The sequence below is a fragment of the Colletotrichum phormii genome (genome assembly GCF_030913505.1).
Source record: "Colletotrichum phormii strain CBS 102054 chromosome Unknown BDP81scaffold_3, whole genome shotgun sequence".
NCBI lineage: Eukaryota > Fungi > Ascomycota > Sordariomycetes > Glomerellales > Glomerellaceae > Colletotrichum > Colletotrichum phormii.
The window spans coordinates 1143881-1160372 of NW_026851445.1; the positions used below are offsets into that span (position 1 = coordinate 1143881).

General features: G+C 53.0%; 3 protein-coding genes across 3 annotated transcripts; all 3 read right to left on the bottom strand.

Annotated features, from left to right (window-relative positions):
• Positions 1–2678: 2678 nt before the first annotated feature.
• BDP81DRAFT_127847 (kinase-like domain-containing protein) lies at positions 2679–4663 on the bottom strand. Its single transcript, XM_060581696.1, has 6 exons — positions 4291–4663; positions 4075–4204; positions 3861–4004; positions 3447–3803; positions 3129–3391; positions 2679–3069 (listed from the first exon to the last, which is right to left on the bottom strand). The coding sequence occupies exons 1-6, from the start codon at positions 4392–4394 to the stop codon at positions 2994–2996; spliced, it is 1074 nt and encodes a 357-aa protein (XP_060449735.1). The 5' UTR covers positions 4395–4663; the 3' UTR covers positions 2679–2993.
• A 544-nt stretch (positions 4664–5207) lies between these two features.
• On the bottom strand, positions 5208–6061 carry BDP81DRAFT_403272 (uncharacterized protein; the record flags this gene model as incomplete). The annotated part of the gene is made up of 1 exon (XM_060588874.1): positions 5208–6061. A coding segment is annotated over one exon (357 nt), but the record flags the coding sequence as incomplete, so codon positions are not given.
• Positions 6062–12003: 5942 nt separating this feature from the next.
• Positions 12004–15203, bottom strand: BDP81DRAFT_458012 (glycogen phosphorylase; the record flags this gene model as incomplete). The annotated part of the gene is made up of 6 exons (XM_060593357.1): positions 12004–12411; positions 12469–12541; positions 12597–14026; positions 14079–14344; positions 14406–14726; positions 15038–15203. The coding sequence occupies 6 exons, from the start codon at positions 15201–15203 to the stop codon at positions 12004–12006; spliced, it is 2664 nt and encodes an 887-aa protein (XP_060449737.1).
• Between the last annotated feature and the right edge of the window lie 1289 nt (positions 15204–16492).

The window sequence follows — 16492 nt, forward strand, 5'->3', positions numbered from 1 at the left end:
AATCGGCCGGCAAGCTATCTCTGGCGTTGCCACGCAAAAGCTCGCAGAAAGCGGTGACGAGTTCTGTCCCTCTCGAAAGAGCGCGGTCGCGGGCGCGCGAATGGGCGTACGTGGGACTGTGAGCTGGGAAATCGGGTCGTACCGCTGTGCAGTTTGCCTCGGTGATTCGACCGCCGCCTCGTAGTTGCACTGGCGAATTAGGGTCTCAGGAAGGACGTTTGGTAGTAGCCGTAAGAATGAGCGGTCGGGCCTGCTAATACGAAGTGTCGAATGGCGGAGAGAACAATTCGCCGCCTCCTTTCGGTGGGAAAAGCTAAAGGTAAGGAAGACACGAGTGGCAGACCGACGAGCGGAAGAGGGTAAAAGTAAGGAAGATGGAAACCGAGGAGCTGAGGGGAGGAGACTCGAATGCTTTCCCACCCACACAGCACGGATGTTCGCGGTGTGGGTTCGCGGTAAGGTAGGCTTTGTATTGGACGGAGGCGGGCAACGATACAAAATGAGACTGGGTTCGGGAGAGTGGGCTTGTGGATGAGTTGTTGGAATTAGTGCTAATGCACTACGGCAAAAAAGTATAGTAAAATACTTTATTACTACTTCCAGTCTCTTCCCACTCTCATTGTAATTTCCTTGCCGTCTACTCCTCGATTCTCATTTGCTCATCTGGCTTTTCTGTTTTTGTTTTCTGCCCGCGTTTTATCAGAATGCTCTTATGCGGACACGGGACCCCTTAAAAATAGAGTCAAGTACAAAAGTCCAGACAGGACAATTGTCGGGGATGGGTTGCAATTAAAACGAACGACTCGTCCCTCATTGAAAAAAAGCACGACAGGTTCAGGGGTTCGAGATTCCAGCGAGATTCCAGCGAGGTTCGAGAACAATGGGGGGGGAGGAGAGTAGAAAAATAGGGAACAACACCTCAGAGAAAAAGCCGACTACGGGAACCCCGTGTGGCCCCCGGTTCGAGAACAAATGCCACTCAGATATCCGTCTCAAGGCAAGATACGTTACGGGGGGGGGGGGCCGGGGTTTTCTCTTTTTTTTTTTCTTTTTTTCTTTTGGAAATGCACGCTGTCACGCACACACAGACATCTTCACTCAGCACCAGCCGACGCGGTAAATATTCAACGGCTGGAAGTCGATTACCGACGTGAATCGTTCTTTGACACTCTGCTGTAGCCACTTAGTCTTGACCAGGGGGGATTTGCAAGCCAATATCGCGGCGGGGGGAGCAATCGAACACCCCTCCCAGAGTCCCATGGAAGTCATCGTCAGTCTTCACTTGTAGAACAACAACCTCACAACTGACAATAACAAGAAGAGCACACAACACTAGCCAAGCAGACCATGTAGACACTCGTTATCTCCAGACCATTAACACCCCTTCCCAAACCCCATCCTCCTACCAGTCTAGCGTCAAGGGCCGGACATCGAACGTCTGTGTGTCCGGTCGTGTGGTCCACCACAGACACGTCAACCATGCGTGCCATGCACCGAAGGAAAAGAAAAGCACCGACCACGTCTTTTCTATCCGTCACCACCAATCCCACATGGCACGTCCCTATCAATCACGATTCACGACTTCACTAGTCACAATCGTGTTGTCTTCCCGCTACTTTGGTTTCCTCACTCTCCCGTGCTACACCCTTCTCGAGGGCGACCTCGTTCCGGATTGGCATGTACGGCGTACTGCCTTGCCTGTAGGTCCATCTGTTCAACGATGACAGAAGAATGGTGAGGAGAAATGAGGTGTGAACAACGATCACAAGCCCCCCCAAATCAACAAACCTTTTTGCCCCAGCAACATCACAAAAGGCAACCCATAACTAGTGTAGACTGAAACCATCCGGAGTCAACTCCTAGTCTCCTAGCGATAACCCAAAATGCCTGTGACCGATCACCTCAGCGAAGCAACGCAAAAAGTCGGAGAGGCAAAAACACCACGTCAACCTCCCTAACCCCCAAAAACCATACATCTCACCTTGACCTCAAGCACCGCCAGCGTGTCATGCATTGCATGAGAATGGGATTTCTCCTCTCCCCTCCCGAGTGCCGTCAAATCACCATACCCCACCACCTCCCCTTCGGACCACCTACTGTGACCTACACCGTCCGGACTGTGCCGCCCGCCCCCCCTCTTGAATCTCACCTCACCTCACCTCAGGTCACCTATACCTACTTCTGACTATCATGAAGTCGATTCCTTGCGCTCCAGATAAACGTTACAACCCAACATTTCATAAAACAGTTCCGCTCTGCTCGTGTGACGATCCCAAATCCGACAGATCGTGGCAAAAAGTCAGCCACACAGGATGTGTGTGTGTGGCTGAGGCAGCCCTGAAGCCACACGTCCTGTGGCGGTGGTCTGTACGTACACAACCACACAAACCAAGCCACATTCATCTTTGCACCGGGTGCCCCCCTTGGTAGGTATCATCATTTGGTTTGCTTTGGTTGTAGTACCGGTAGATCACAAGCCTCGGCTATCCCTTTGGGAAAAAATTTACGGGGGGTTTTTTTTTTCTCTTTCTCTTCGATTGTGGTCTGCCGCGGCATTTTCCTGCTATTATGCTCGTATTCATCCATGCCTCCAGTTCGCAAAGGACGTCCCATATTCAAGTATCCCGTAGAGCGTACGTCATCCTGATTGGTAAAGCAAGTCATCGTAGTCAGGGCCTTGAAGCCCGTTGTCAGCTCGTCGCTATGCCCTATGCCGCGGACTTTATTCTAACAGAGCCCGAAGACCCAGGAACAGGAAAACTCGTTGGAACAAGATGATGAAAAAGAGAAAAACACCTCCAAGATGCATGCCAGTCCTTTATATCGCGTATACTGTTGGCCATTTGCATTGTCAACGTTACAATAACCGATCCCCTCTTCCGAACACCATGATTGCGTGCGAATGTACTGGAAACACGTGCCGTTCTGGTTTTGCGTGGTATCATAGCCTCCCGCCTCCTATTTATCCTCGCTCCGCCCCTGAACCCCTTCATCTATTGTGCGTTAAACTGCTCTTCCATCTGTTGCGCGGACGCATCCACGTTGTGGTAGTCGAGTATTTCGGAGTACCTGCAAGTAGACCCTCATTAGCACATATATCACGACGACTTCAAATAGCAGCGACTTACATCATGATCTTCCATGTGTCCACGGGCAAATCAGCATCGTTGAAACTCCAGTCGAACTTCTCCTCGGAGACGGGCTCGTCAGAGGGGTCGTGGTAGGGAGCAAGGTAGTCGTGCGAGAGCGCCTCGGTCGCCGTTATCCGCTTCTTGGGATCAAAGACCAGCATTCTCTCCAAGAGATCAATGGCGGAGGGGTCGGCGTTCTTGAACTTGTTCTTCAAGGGTTGCCTTTCGCGCTTGGGCAGGGACTTGACGAATCGGAGAGTCTATGTCCTTGTCAGTAGATAATTCGATAATTGCTTCGGCTCTGCATCAACTTACGTTTTCACTGGCAATGCCGTTGATGACATCGTCAGGAGGAGTGCCCAGAAGCTCGGTGATGATGGAGAACTGGTTGACGTGGTCCTTGCCGGGGAACAGAGGCTTGCCCTCCAGCATCTCGGCGAAAATGCATCCCGCACTCCAGATGTCGACCTCAACGTCGTACTTTTGCCACGTGAGCATGATCTCAGGAGCACGGTAGTATCTCGTCGAGACGTAACCAGTCATCTGAGGGTCCTGGATGCGGGCGAGACCGAAGTCGCAAATCTTCAAGTCACAGTTCTCATTGACGAGAATATTGCTAGGCTTCAAATCACGGTGAACCACACCAGCAGAGTGGACGTATTTCAGACCTCGCTACAAAACCATGTCAATTCGGTTGTCGGAGAAGACTCCGGTCAGGGGCGGACTTACCATGATTTGGTAAAGGAAATACTGGATGAACTGCTTCTCGAGGGGTCTGGAGGTGAGCAATCTGTGCAAGTCGGTGCCGAGAAGCTCTGTGACGAAGTAGATATCCTCGAGGGGAGAAATGAAGATATCACTGAGAGAGATGACCTGGGTGGATATCAGCGCATGCCGACCAGAATGCGTATAGAGAGGCAAGCAAAGGCGAGGGCAAACGTACGTTCTCATGTCTCAAGTGCTTGAGCAGCTTGAGCTCACGGTATGTTCGCTTGGCGAGAACGGGAGTGCTGAAGGGCTTCATAATCTTCTTGACGGCGACATTCTGGTTGGTAAGTTGGTCACGGGCGGAGCTGGCAGCGAAAAGACGTGTCAGCAGATACGAATGAATGGTCGCAACGAGAATTCGTTGCGATGGATGGTATTTTCTCAGACTAACCAAACGAGACCGAAGGCTCCCATACCAACGGGTTGCAGGTCCGAGTACCTCGAGGTGATCTCAAAGGTAGTACCGAAAATTTGTGCTCTAACGAATTCGGCCATTTTCGTGTGATGATCGATCTACCTGATCGAGAAGGATTGGATTTTCGGATTGAGCGGCTGGAGGGGAGAAGCAGAGAGAGAGAGGGAGGCCGATCGGGGAGGAGGATGGAAATTGGTCGTCGTGCGGCGGGGAGGATTAAAGAGTGGTGAGGGGTGGTGGAGTAGAAAGATGACAGCCGGGAGATCGACGGGTCAAATTATGCTTCTGGTGACGGTTCTGCTGTGATGAGCGAGAAACAGGCTCGATGATCAACTCGAATTTGGACGAGGTGAGGGAATTCGAAGAGGAGGTTTTGCGGTATGTGAGGTGTGCGATGGGCAGCTTTCCGTCTGGTCTGCGTGTGTAGGGAAGTCGACAAGAGAGCGGGAGTCGGCTGGATTTGAAAGAGATGCAGCGACGGCGGGGGAGCGAGCTCAAGGATTTGTTGCGCGCTGGAGGGGTGGCTGTTCGGCGGCCTGGTCTTAGGCCTGGTTCTGGGACGTGGATTCTTTGGGCTGGGAGGAGAAGGTCGCTGGCTGGTCGTAGACGGTGGACTGTGGACGGTGGACTAGGTATGGACGTATGGGACGTGGGACGTGGGACGGCGGGCGTGGGACGTGTGGGCGTGAGGGCGTGTGAGTGCAAAATCGCAGCGGGGTAGGTGGGAAGCGTGGGCAGCGAGTGAGCGCACGTCTCTTTCTCCGTTTTGTCCTGTCGTTAGGGGACGGGTGGACTGCCTTCAGGTACGAAGTACTGCTTCCGCGTCTCCTTCTGGGCCTTTTCTGGGATGGGATGGGATCCGGAGCAACCTGAACAATGTGGCAACGGCATTAGCGAGACCTTTTTTTTTTCTTGCAAGGAAGCAAGCAGTACGCAGTACTGTAAATGGCAGCGAATGCAGCTAGGGGGCGACAGCAATAGCGGAACAGGAATCTGGTTTTCTTCTCGATCCTGGCCGCCCATGTTTATTCTCCTTCGTAATTCGCCGTTTTTGCCTATGCATATTCCCTTTTTTTACCCTTCCAGAATTGTCGACTTTCGGTGCCAAGGGTGTCCAATTCCACAATTAACCATGCCGGAGACGGCGTAGGCGGCAGTACTGTAGTACAAGAACGGGGGAACTTATTCGGTGCAAAGGGGAGGAAGTATGATGACAAGGACCAGTGGGAGATGTTCAAGATATTCCCCGGCACAGCATTCTGGTAGGAGGATTTCTCACTTACAGAGTTGAATATTTCGGCGATGCTCTTTTCTTATCCTTCGCGATGTTGCCCTATTCTGTTTGTTTATCCAAAGGCGTCACCCTTCCGCTTTTCGAGTTTCTTCGGGATCAAGTCCGGGCGAGAAAGCTCAAACCAAAAGGTGGCCGTGGTGATGGGCGCGCGAGTGGCGGGCGCACGTGGGGAATGCAGGTAGCAAATCCGCACAAGTGTCGATCGGGTCGTCGTTCTCGTCTCTCGTTCGCTGCTGCCGTGAAGCTGAGGATGCCGTTGGAGGTGGATATACAACAACACCTGTCGATAGATGTGCAGGAGGCAAGGACGCGTATGAGGCTTTCCGGTAGTGGCTCTGATGTTACTTTTCGAATTGTCTTTGGAAGTGAATGTGAGTTATGGAGATAAAAGAGAGATGAGTATCCGGAAACGCATCTGGCTAAAAATGCGAGAAAACGAAAAGTCAAGCAACACACATGAGCAATTCTCGAAGGGGGAAAGTACTTTTGAATGATTCCTAGGAGGCGCGATTGAGTGTGTGAGAATACCTACCTACCCGGGAGGGGGGGTGCTCTCGACAGAGGTCCATTCTACTGCTGTTTAGGGGGGTATGTCCCTAAGGGGTCGCTATGCTGGTTGGGTAACCCTTCGTCTTGAGAGCGGCCCTTACGTATGTAAAAGGACGCTTTTTTTTCTCTTTGGTTTTTTTTTTTGAACAATGTCCTGAGTCCCTTAGCCCCTAAGGTCTCTGCTAGAATCGCTGCTCTATTCTAGGAAGGCTACTCTGCTGACATAGTGGGCTGAGATATAAGAGGAAGGGGCGTACTTGCCGTCGAGTTAACATAAACACTGCGTTATGTACATGGAGCGGTATCTATTGGGGAGACTACTACCTAATTAAGCGATATTCAGCCAGTAGAAAGAATGGCCTCTGCCCTGGCCACCCCCCCCCCCCCCCCCCCCTCCCGCATAGGTAGAGCGGAGCAAGTTCAGAGGGGGTACATGCGAGGGGAGAGGGGCATGCACAAGTCGGCCAGAAGACGGAGAGACACTGGCTGGATCTGGAAGTGACATTGCCCAGCGTGAAAGACGGAAGAGCTTGCACGGTAAGCGTGGGAGTGAAGACAAGACAGGGGTATCTGTACCTTGCTCTGCCCCCGCTGCCGTCTTCCTGTCCAATAATGTAACGAGCCAGACGGGTTACGGTTGAATGTTACTGGCGGGGAGGCGGCGGTAACGACAACTTGTACAAGACGGGCACAGTGGATGGGAAGGGCCGGACAAGGTCAGGTAATAAGCAGGCTACATAAGTATGTGTACAGACTACAGAAGGTCTGACTGGACGGAGAGGCGGGTTAGATGGAGACGGCAACTGCTAACGCAAGGTACTTGAATGTGCACAATAGACTAGGCTAAGTAGGAAGTCACAGGTGACCAAGTCGAAAGGAGTTGACCAAGACTGAGATGAGACGACGGCAGCGGCAACTTCAACCACGTAGAGGAGCAGAATGTCCGGTGTGACTCGGGAGTGCAGACTGCGGAAGTAGAGAGACTTGCTTTCCGATCCGATCTCTTAGGTTCGAGGAGAAACAAGTCGAGATGAGGCTGAACTTATGGTTGTGTGAGGTTGCGTATATTGTCTCTTGCCGCGAGCCTCGGTCTTTTTGGCTTGCTGTTTTGGGAGCGGCTGGCAACAACATGAGACGATGGGAGAATTGCTGCAAGATATCTCAAAATGACCGAGAGACAACGAAAGGTTGACCTGTCACAAACGGAGCTTCATGGAATGGTCTGAGCATCAGCGGCACCGCCAATTTCACTTTCAGCTCACCACGGGCCGAGCTGGGGAATTCTTCCTCCAACAATGCCGTGCCGTGAAAACAAGATTTTGTCCAACTCGCTACTCAGACAAGACAGGCAGGAGAAGGCATCTCGAGCTGTTGTTGGTCGTGATGATGAATTAGACAAGGCGCCGCTCCAGCCGGTCGCAAGTCACATAACTTTCCACTCCCAAGACCGGACGGCATGGTTTTGGCTTGTTTTATCTTAGCGGCAAGGCAGTCGCGAGACAGCAAATTACATTGTTCATTAGACAACTGGTCGGTGAACCGGCGGCAGGGAAGGCAGCGGTGCAGTATCAGCATGGAGTTCTAGTGTACTCGTGGATATCTGGGAGCGGTACAACAATAACAGATCGACGATGATGGGCTTGGCTTGCACTTGCTGTGTGCCCGCCTACCTTGAAGTTACCACTGCGATAACACAGTTGGCAGCTACTAGTTCGTTGTTCCTTCCCCGACGGTCCAATCTTTATCCTCACCTTCCCGCGCCCCTTACGCGAGCATAGGACACCCATGAGCAGACAGAAGGCACGCCAACGGGAGATTGCCCACTTTGTCTTGCCAAAATACCATGTTTTTCTCCAAGGCACTTTTGCCGTTTCCCGTCCAAATCCCTCAATTCCCGTTTTGCTCCTCCACGCCCAAACACCACGGGGGATTTTACTAGGTATCGGACAACGAGCCTCCGTGGCCCCCGTGGCACCTTACCCCCCAGCCTCAAGTTATCTTAAGATACGGTGAGCATTAAACGGTTCCAATTAGCCCCCAACTTCACTTCCTCTTCTTTCTACTGGCACCCCTACCTCAGTTACAGTATTCTCCTTCCCCGTTCCCCATCATCATCCCCTTGCACCACTGGTCGATGCAACTCTCGAATTACCAGCATCATGGATTCAAGACACCATACCTCCTTCTCACGGGGGGCTCGAACTCTGTCGCAGGAGCATAATCCTCAGGTGCGCATCCAATTCCCATGCCAGATCAGATTTACCATCCGCAACGCGACACCTCCGCCGCTTGTGCATGTGCGCACATGTGCATTCTTGTACAATCATTGAACCCGCATACCTCTAGCATTCTTCTCCCTCGACCAGCCTCGTCAGTGGAGTCCTTGCCGGTCTGTTCCGACAAGCTACCTTATATCGACTATCGAGGCACATCTAGAGGACATCGGGGGACTACCAGGACTCCACGGCGAACGCATCCACCCGAAGGCGCTTCCTCCTACCGACTGCGCCACGGCATCCAAGTATTCGTACCTTCAGAGCACATCAGAGGGGCCAGGTGTGAAAACCACCACGAAAAGCACCGCGACCTCTGACGTCATTTTGAGATCGCATCGAGATGGTGCCGGGGAATGGAAACCTTCCTGTGTCGTGTCGCGTTGACGGGCTGGGGAGGGGTGCGTATGTGAACCGTCCCGCTAATCCAGACTCCAGAGTACCTCCCTGCCGCCCCTGCTCTCTCTCCATCAGGTCGAGTCCCTGCTGTCAGCTTAGCGTACAATAGGATGCTAGCCGCTCACTGTCCGGGTTTCTAGCGCCCCGAAACATCGACCTTTCCCCCTAACACGAAATTCGTACCTTTCACACCGTCTCGCAGGGAGCAAGCGACCATCCCGGCAATAACGCTATTCGATCGACGGTCCCAGTCCCTCCCAGTCCCTCCCAGTCTCCTCCCTTATCCAACATCGACCTCGCAGGCGAAGATCGAGAATCGAGAAAACGGTCCGTCACACAGCTCACCCAGCGCACATAACACGCCCATCCTCATTCTCCCCAGCGGTATAGAATCCGGGTGACCGCCGCAAAGCAACTGCGGTAGCCCAAAATTCCCGTCACGGGGCTTCCCCGGCCACAGTAGCCGCATGTTCTAGACTGGCCTGAATATGCCCAATTCAGCGCATTACCTGCTGTAGCTGGACATACGTCCGGCCGCATTGATTGGGCTCCGAGGATAAGAATAATACGGAATGGATCCCATCAAGCCCTTCCGCGGCACGGGAACGGGTAACACCTTTGTGCATAAGTAATGCTCTTTAGAATTCTCGATACTGACTGGACCTCCCAGCTGACCAGATGCTCAAAAACAATAAAGGAGTCTAAGCCCTTTTCGAATTGATTGTGATATTGAATCTCGATTCACCACCATTGGGATAGAATTGTTGATGGCAATCTGGGAACCTCGACTAGAACCGGTTTTGACATGTTTGTAACAAGTCATGCTCTCGATCTCTTGACCGTCTCGGCGATTGAGATAACGGAACCACATTCGCAATTCATCGCCCACAACGGGCACCCGCCAGACACGACACGTGGATTTACAATGTTCGGCTACCATTCTCGGCCAACTCAGGCACAACGATGCATAGCAGCGGCGTCGGTTTTGCTTGTGTGGTTGCAGAGTGGACACCTTTGAGTCAACAATTACCTTTCAGATCCGTCATGATGGAGTAAGATCATGACAAGCAGCACCATCCCACCCGGGAATCAGGAGCTTCCCAGGAACTCTGAGGGTGACATGCGTACAACTTTTGGCACCTTGCGCCCTGAATTCGCTGCGATGGATCTCAAACTGGACCCTTCATGCTGGGAACCTCCAGGGGTCAACCTGTGTATAATCCGTTTGGTGATGCTAATCTGAGCCGCAGAGAAGAAGAAAACGGCGTGGTGCAGCGCAAGGCGGGAGAATGTACGAAAAGGACCCTCCAACTCTCTCCCTACCTCATGCGACCAGCAGATGCACCAGAAAAGGACGGAGTGGTGGGAACACAAGCACACGGTCCAAGGACCCTTCATCCTCTGGACCCTGAACTCTGTCATGTGTATCGAAGATCATCCCGTTCACTTTGACCTGTCAACACGCTGATTCGTCAAAGTATTCCCAACAACGCTTCTTTTCCGTGATCTAGAGGAGTAACCAACACGAGGGTAAGCTCGTCGGCCTTGAGCCGGCGTTATCTAAGCTCCCGGCCGGTTCGAAAATAGCGCTGGAGGCCACGAGGGTTCCTCTATTGACAACAGAATCCGTAGCAGAGGGCGGCCTTCCAACTACACGAATCATTTCCTCCACATGGGAATGCGGCTCTGAAGCCAAAATCACATCCGCACGCGTATTGCTCTACCGAGAGCCACAACTATGTTCTGAGCGTACCATACTATGTCCAGCGTCTATATCTAATCGGCAGTACGGAGTCAAATGTCTCTTCATTGCCGGCCGGCTCTTACCGTTTTGACAGATGAGGAGAGGGAGGGAAGGCAGGAATCAGGGACCTAGCCAGGGCCAGCATTCGTTCCTGTCGTTCCTCTGATGTCATTATGCACCTCTCCTCCAGTCTTGCTCTCCCAGGCTCCAGCAGGGCTGGTTTTGAGTTAGTCCCTTGGTTCACCACAAAAACATATCTGGATCCAGAACCTAACAGGAGAGAAAAGCAGGGTCTCAACTTTTCCCACATTTGCAAAGATGACGACAGCAGTCAACCCAATACAAACCCGACCTTCCTCCCCGGAGGTTGTCCCCCGGACCAAGCTCACTCGCTGCCGACATGCCGTAACGGATCGGTATTATACATCCCAAACGGAGAAGGACGCCGGGCAGGCGGTCGGCCAACCCAAATGCACACACTTTTTGCGAATACACGCATATGCAGCACGCAGCAAAAATGTCTTTTTTAAACTTGTTTCCATTGTTTCGCAAAGGCATGCAGCAAGTACGAAAGGAATATCACACCTACACTACAGTCTACTACTCACTTGCTGATCCGCCCGCCGGGTGCCGAGGAAACAAAGTCTGGAACATGCACGTTTATTTGGGGATTGGATTGGGCAAAACTGACGGGGTTGCCTTCCAAAAGGCAGGTCTCTAAAGTTCCCGAACACTTTTGCTAATCAGCGACGAGAAAAGTTGGTTCTGGATTTTCTTTGGTTTGGTGATCCTTGACCGCCCTTTTCTCGCGTGCTCGCGGAGTCGCGTCCTTTTTGCCGGAAGCTTGGAAGTAGTCCCCGGAATCGATCCGTCCCAGAAGAAGGCACTCCTTGGAGCAATTGGAGCCTTGGAGAGAGCCACTCCATGCTGATGACCCTTCCCTGGCCTGTTGTCCATTTTCCCCTTGGTCGCTGTGGACGACGTCCACATTGCCGCATAATGACGTCAGTGAAGCAAAACAGGCGCCCCATCGTTTCCACTTCCCTTGTCGAAACGTTCACGTTGCAATTCCCCTTGTCACCCTGCTCCGTTTCCAACAATGGTCGCCGTTCGAGGCCATTCTAAAAAAGCGACAAATCAACAAATCGCTACCTCGGTTGCTGAGTCATCTGGAACACAACACAGTCGCTCACTCCACAAGTCAACACCTCATGGTTTCAATAGCTGCGGACACCATTCTTAGGGCATTCTCATAAACTATACAAAAGAAAGATATTATCTAGCACTGTTCGTTATAGCCCCCGCCTTCTTGAAGAGTTTCGAGTGCAATGGTGCAATAGGTACTCGGTTCCGTGCACGCCTGACCAGCCATCCCCGTCTAGGTCATTTTACGCCGTCTCGGTCTTGTCTTTGTAGCGCCATGGTCTAGTCTAGTCCTCGACCTTGAGGGGCTCGACATTCCAGATCTCCTCGGCATACTCGTTGATGCAGCGATCACTGCTGAAGAAGCCCATGCGAGCTACACTGGTGATGGACTTTGTGATCCACTCCTCTTGGTTCTTGTACGCCTCATCAACAAGGTGGTGCGTCTCAATGTAGCTGTTGAAGTCGTCTGATACCAAGTAGTAGTCTCCGTGGTCACGGACGGCCGAGACTAGCGCATGGAAGTCGGACACGGAGCCGAATGTGCCATTGTCAATGGCAGAGAAGACCTTGGCAAGGTTTTCGTCAATCGAGTGGGTTCCGTAGTTGTGCGAGTGGCGGAGATCTTCCACATCCTCGGCAAGGTTGCCAAAGAGGAAAATGTTGTTCTCGCCAATCTCACGCGTGATCTCAATCTAGGCCAGTGTTAGAAACGATCGTCCAGCCAGTTCCATCCCATCGGGATCACTTACGTTGGCGCCGTCGCACGTGCCGATAATCAGGCCGCCATTGAGAACAAACTTCATGTTACTCGTACCAGAAGCCCTGCATGACACGTTAGCCGAGACGCCGTCGGCGTTGAAGATTGGGGTTCACTTACTCGGTACCGGCAGTGGAGATGTGCTCGCTCAGGTCAGACGCAGGGATGATCATCTCCGCCTTGCTGACATTGTAGTCCTCCAGATAGATGACCTTGAGAAGGTCGCCGATTTCCTCGTCATTGTTGACTACTGAACCAACGCTGTTGACCAAGTGAATAATTTGCTTGGCCATCCAGTAGCCAGGCGCCGCCTTTCCTCCAAAGATGGAAACACGGGGAGCAACCTTCTTGCGATCCTCGGGCGACATGGCCTTGAGGGTAAGGTAGCGGTGGATGACACCAAAGATGTTGAGCTGCTGACGCTTGTACTCGTGGATACGCTTGACTTGGACGTCAAAGAGCGCCGCAGGGTTGACACTGGCGCCCGTCGTGGTCTTGATGTACTTAGCGAGGCGGACCTTGTTGGCGTACTTGATCTCGGCCCATTCCTTGCGGAACTCCTTGTCGTTGACGCTGAGCTCAAGCTGGTTCAACCTTGTCAGGTCCTTCAGGAAGTCGTAGTTGCCACCAGTCTTGGACGCAATGAGGTCAGACAGGCGAGGGTTGGCCTGGTGCAGCCAACGTCTCGGGGTGATGCCGTTGGTGACGTTGGTGAACTTGTCGGGGCCGTAGATGTTGACAAAGTCCTTGAAAATGGTGGTCTTGATGAGATCAGAGTGCAGCTCAGCTACACCATTGACCTTGTGAGAGCCGACAATTGCCAGGTAAGCCATGCGCACCATCTTGGGCTGCGACTCTTCTATGATCGAGACCCTGCCGAGGATTTCGCGGTCGTTGGGGAACATCTTTTCGACGCTCTGAAGGAAGAACAGGTTGATGTCGTAGATAATCTGCAAGTGTCTAGGGAGCAAGTGCTGGACCAAACCGACGGGCCACTTCTCCAGAGCCTCGGGCAAAACTGTGTGGTTCGTGTAGCCAAACGTGGCAGTGACGATGTTCCATGCCTCGTCCCACTCCAGCTTCTCGAGATCAATCAAGATACGCTGCAGCTCAACGATGGCCAACGTGGGGTGAGTGTCGTTCAGCTGGATGGCAACCTGGTCGGGGAACTCTCTCCAGGGGCGCTTGGACTTCTTGAAGCGACGAACGATGTCGTAAAGAGAGGCAGCACACCAGAAGTACTGCTGCTTCAGACGAAGCTCCTTTCCGCGCTCAAGGTTGTCGTTGGGGTACAGAACCGCGCTGATCGTCTCGGCCCGCTGCTGGTCGGCAACTGAGCTCTCGTACTCTCCATTATTGAACTTTTGGAAATCGAACTCTCCGCTAGCAGCCTTGCTGGACCACAAACGCAAGTTGTTGGTCGAGGGTGTGGCGTATCCCGGTATGGGCACGTCGTATGCCACGGCGGTGACCGTCTCACCACCCTCCCAGCTGGCAACAGTCTTGCCGTTCGAGTCTGTCGACTTTGTGACATGACCAAAGAATTGGATCTTGAGGATTGTCAGTATTCATTCGAAACGAAGGCTACCCTCGTCAACTCACATCGACAGTAACATCGTGACGGGGGAACTCCCATGGGTTGAAGTCAAGCCAGTAGTCGGGCACCTCGACTTGGTAGCCATCGATAATCTCCTGCTTGAAGATACCGTATCTGTATCTCAAGCCATAGCCCCAGGCGGGGAAGTTGAGAGACGCAAGACTGTCGAGGAAGCAAGCAGCCAAACGGCCCAGGCCACCGTTTCCAAGAGCAGCGTCATGCTCCTGCTCAATCACGTCCTCGATGCGGAAACCAAGGTCGTCAAGACCAGCTGCACGGTACTGTTAGTATTGTGCCATCTAGACATGGTTCGGCGCCTCCTTGTAACTCACCCTTGGCAACGTCCTTCAAGCCAACGTTCAACATGGCATTGTCGAGGGCACGGCCCATAAGGAACTCGAGAGAGAAGTAGTAGACACGCTTTCCGTCCACGGTGGTCTGGCGCTGCTGAGTCTTGTTCCATTGCTTGACCAGACGGTCACGGAAGGCCAAACTGGCGGCAGAGTAGGCAGCCGTCTCGTCGCAGTTGAACATGCTGCGAGCCAAAGTGGTCTCGACGTGGCGGACGACCTCCTTTTCGAACTCATCCTTGGTCTTGAAAGGGCCGCCTTGGGCTTTGGACCAAGCCTCACGCTGAGGCTCGGGGATAGAAGCTGTTCAGAGGCCATTAGCTTGCGATTCGGCATCGGCATTGCATTTGGTGGTGACATTGGTGTAAGTGAGGATGTGTGGCAGGGGAAAAGGAAGCTACTGGATCCTAGTGTGGCGTGATGGAGCTCGCGACGATCAGTGCGGGGTACTTTGGGCCCGGGCTGAGGAGCTGCCCCTCCAAGCTCCACGAGAGCTGCGCGAGAGCTGCGCGAGAGCTCGCTCGCCCACATCTTTCGGAAGCTGGCGAGCACATGGCGTCTGCCCCTCTCCCCGGAAGTCATGCCAATTGAATGGAGAAAGCAAAACAACTCACCCTCGACGCTCTTGATCTCTCCAGCACCGAAACCGGTGAAAGTTCTCTTGTGCTTGGGGCGCGAAATGCCGGCCGGGCCGACAGAGCCCTGGATATCGACAATGGGGGCGCTCGTCGAGGGACGTCGCTCCCGCACAGGGAGACGCTCTTCCGTAGCTGCCGACATCTTGAGTAGCTCTCGTACGATAAATAAAGTGGCGATGAAATGGGGAGTCAATTGGCTCGATCAAGGACTCGAACTGGTCTGGGAAACTGTCTGGCACGTTCAGTTAGCTATGCTGGAGGATCCTCCTCGGAGAATACGAGGAACAGGAATGCGGAAATCGAAACACCACTCGGTCGTACGTGACGGGCGAGAAACGAGGGGGGAGACGGAGGAGGGCGAGGAGGACGAGGTCCAGACTGTTTTGACGGGCGGAGCGAACGGGACGTACAGGACAGGCCCAGGATGTTAGTGGGGAGAAGAGCGGGGTGTTGGCGGTGCCTGAAGCTCAGTCCACACCACTCGCGGCCGGGATTCGTGCTCAGCTAACAGCGGACGAAGCGTCTCAGCTGAAAGATTGGCAAAGCTGGCGGACGAGCTTTGCTGTAGGGTTGAGTTTGAAATAGCGTTCTCGAGGTAGGGTTGTCTGCAACGGGACCGTCCAGGACGATGTAGAAGAATACTGATAGCTCTACGGTGCGAACGAAGCTTGGTAGAGGCGAGGTTATAGATGGATGATGAGGGGACTCCTACAAGGTGAACCGGGAGCTTTGTAGGTGGAAGAAGGGAGGGGAAGATGGGGGAGGAGGAGGAGGGGTAAAGTAGAAGGAGAGGTCAAGAAGTCATAAACAGGAGGAGGGGGGACGGTGGGACACTTATTAAGAGGAAGAAAGAGACAGGCAAGTCGAGGTGAGGTAGGTACGGAGCATCTTTGTTAGCTGCCTCACCTCCCCCTAGGCATGGCATGCAACGGACGACTATACCCGATGGACAAAGGAGGAAGAGGAGGAGGAGTAGCAGGAGCAGCTCTCCATTCATCGTACAAAGTACCTACCTGCTGTGCTATACAGGGTAGGTAAGGAGGTGAGGTAAGGTAAGGTAGGTACGGATAATTAGTCCCAATGGATTGCTGTGGTTGGCAATTGCTAACTGCTACCTTCTTACATGGAGATGGGCACGGGAGGTATGGAACATGGGGGGGGGGCATGGGCAATGGCATGGTCTGGTTGCTATATGCGGACAGAGTGTAATGTATTCGTACACGCATGCTCTTAGGTATTTGCCTGATCTTCTTGCACAGAATGCGCCAGTCTCGCTGAAGGTATCCGTACCGAGCCAACAAAATGTGGCACTCTATCCCAGAGTGCCAGACAGATCCAGCATTATTCCAAGGTCTGAGGTTCCAGAGAGGCCAGACTTTTTTATTGGGGCTGATCTGACAACCCGCACACACCACTGAAGACGCGATGCAG

Excerpts from the sequence above, each read along its gene's own strand:
- BDP81DRAFT_127847 (XM_060581696.1), bottom strand. The coding sequence starts at position 4,394 with ATGGCCGAATTCGTTAGAGCACAAATTTTCGGTACTACCTTTGAGATC. Across the intron at positions 4,005-4,074 it reads AGCACTTGAGACATGAGAAC|GTCATCTCTCTCAGTGATAT; the intron begins GTACGTTTGCCC and ends ATATCCACCCAG. Across the intron at positions 3,804-3,860 it reads ATTTCCTTTACCAAATCATG|CGAGGTCTGAAATACGTCCA; the intron begins GTAAGTCCGCCC and ends ATGGTTTTGTAG.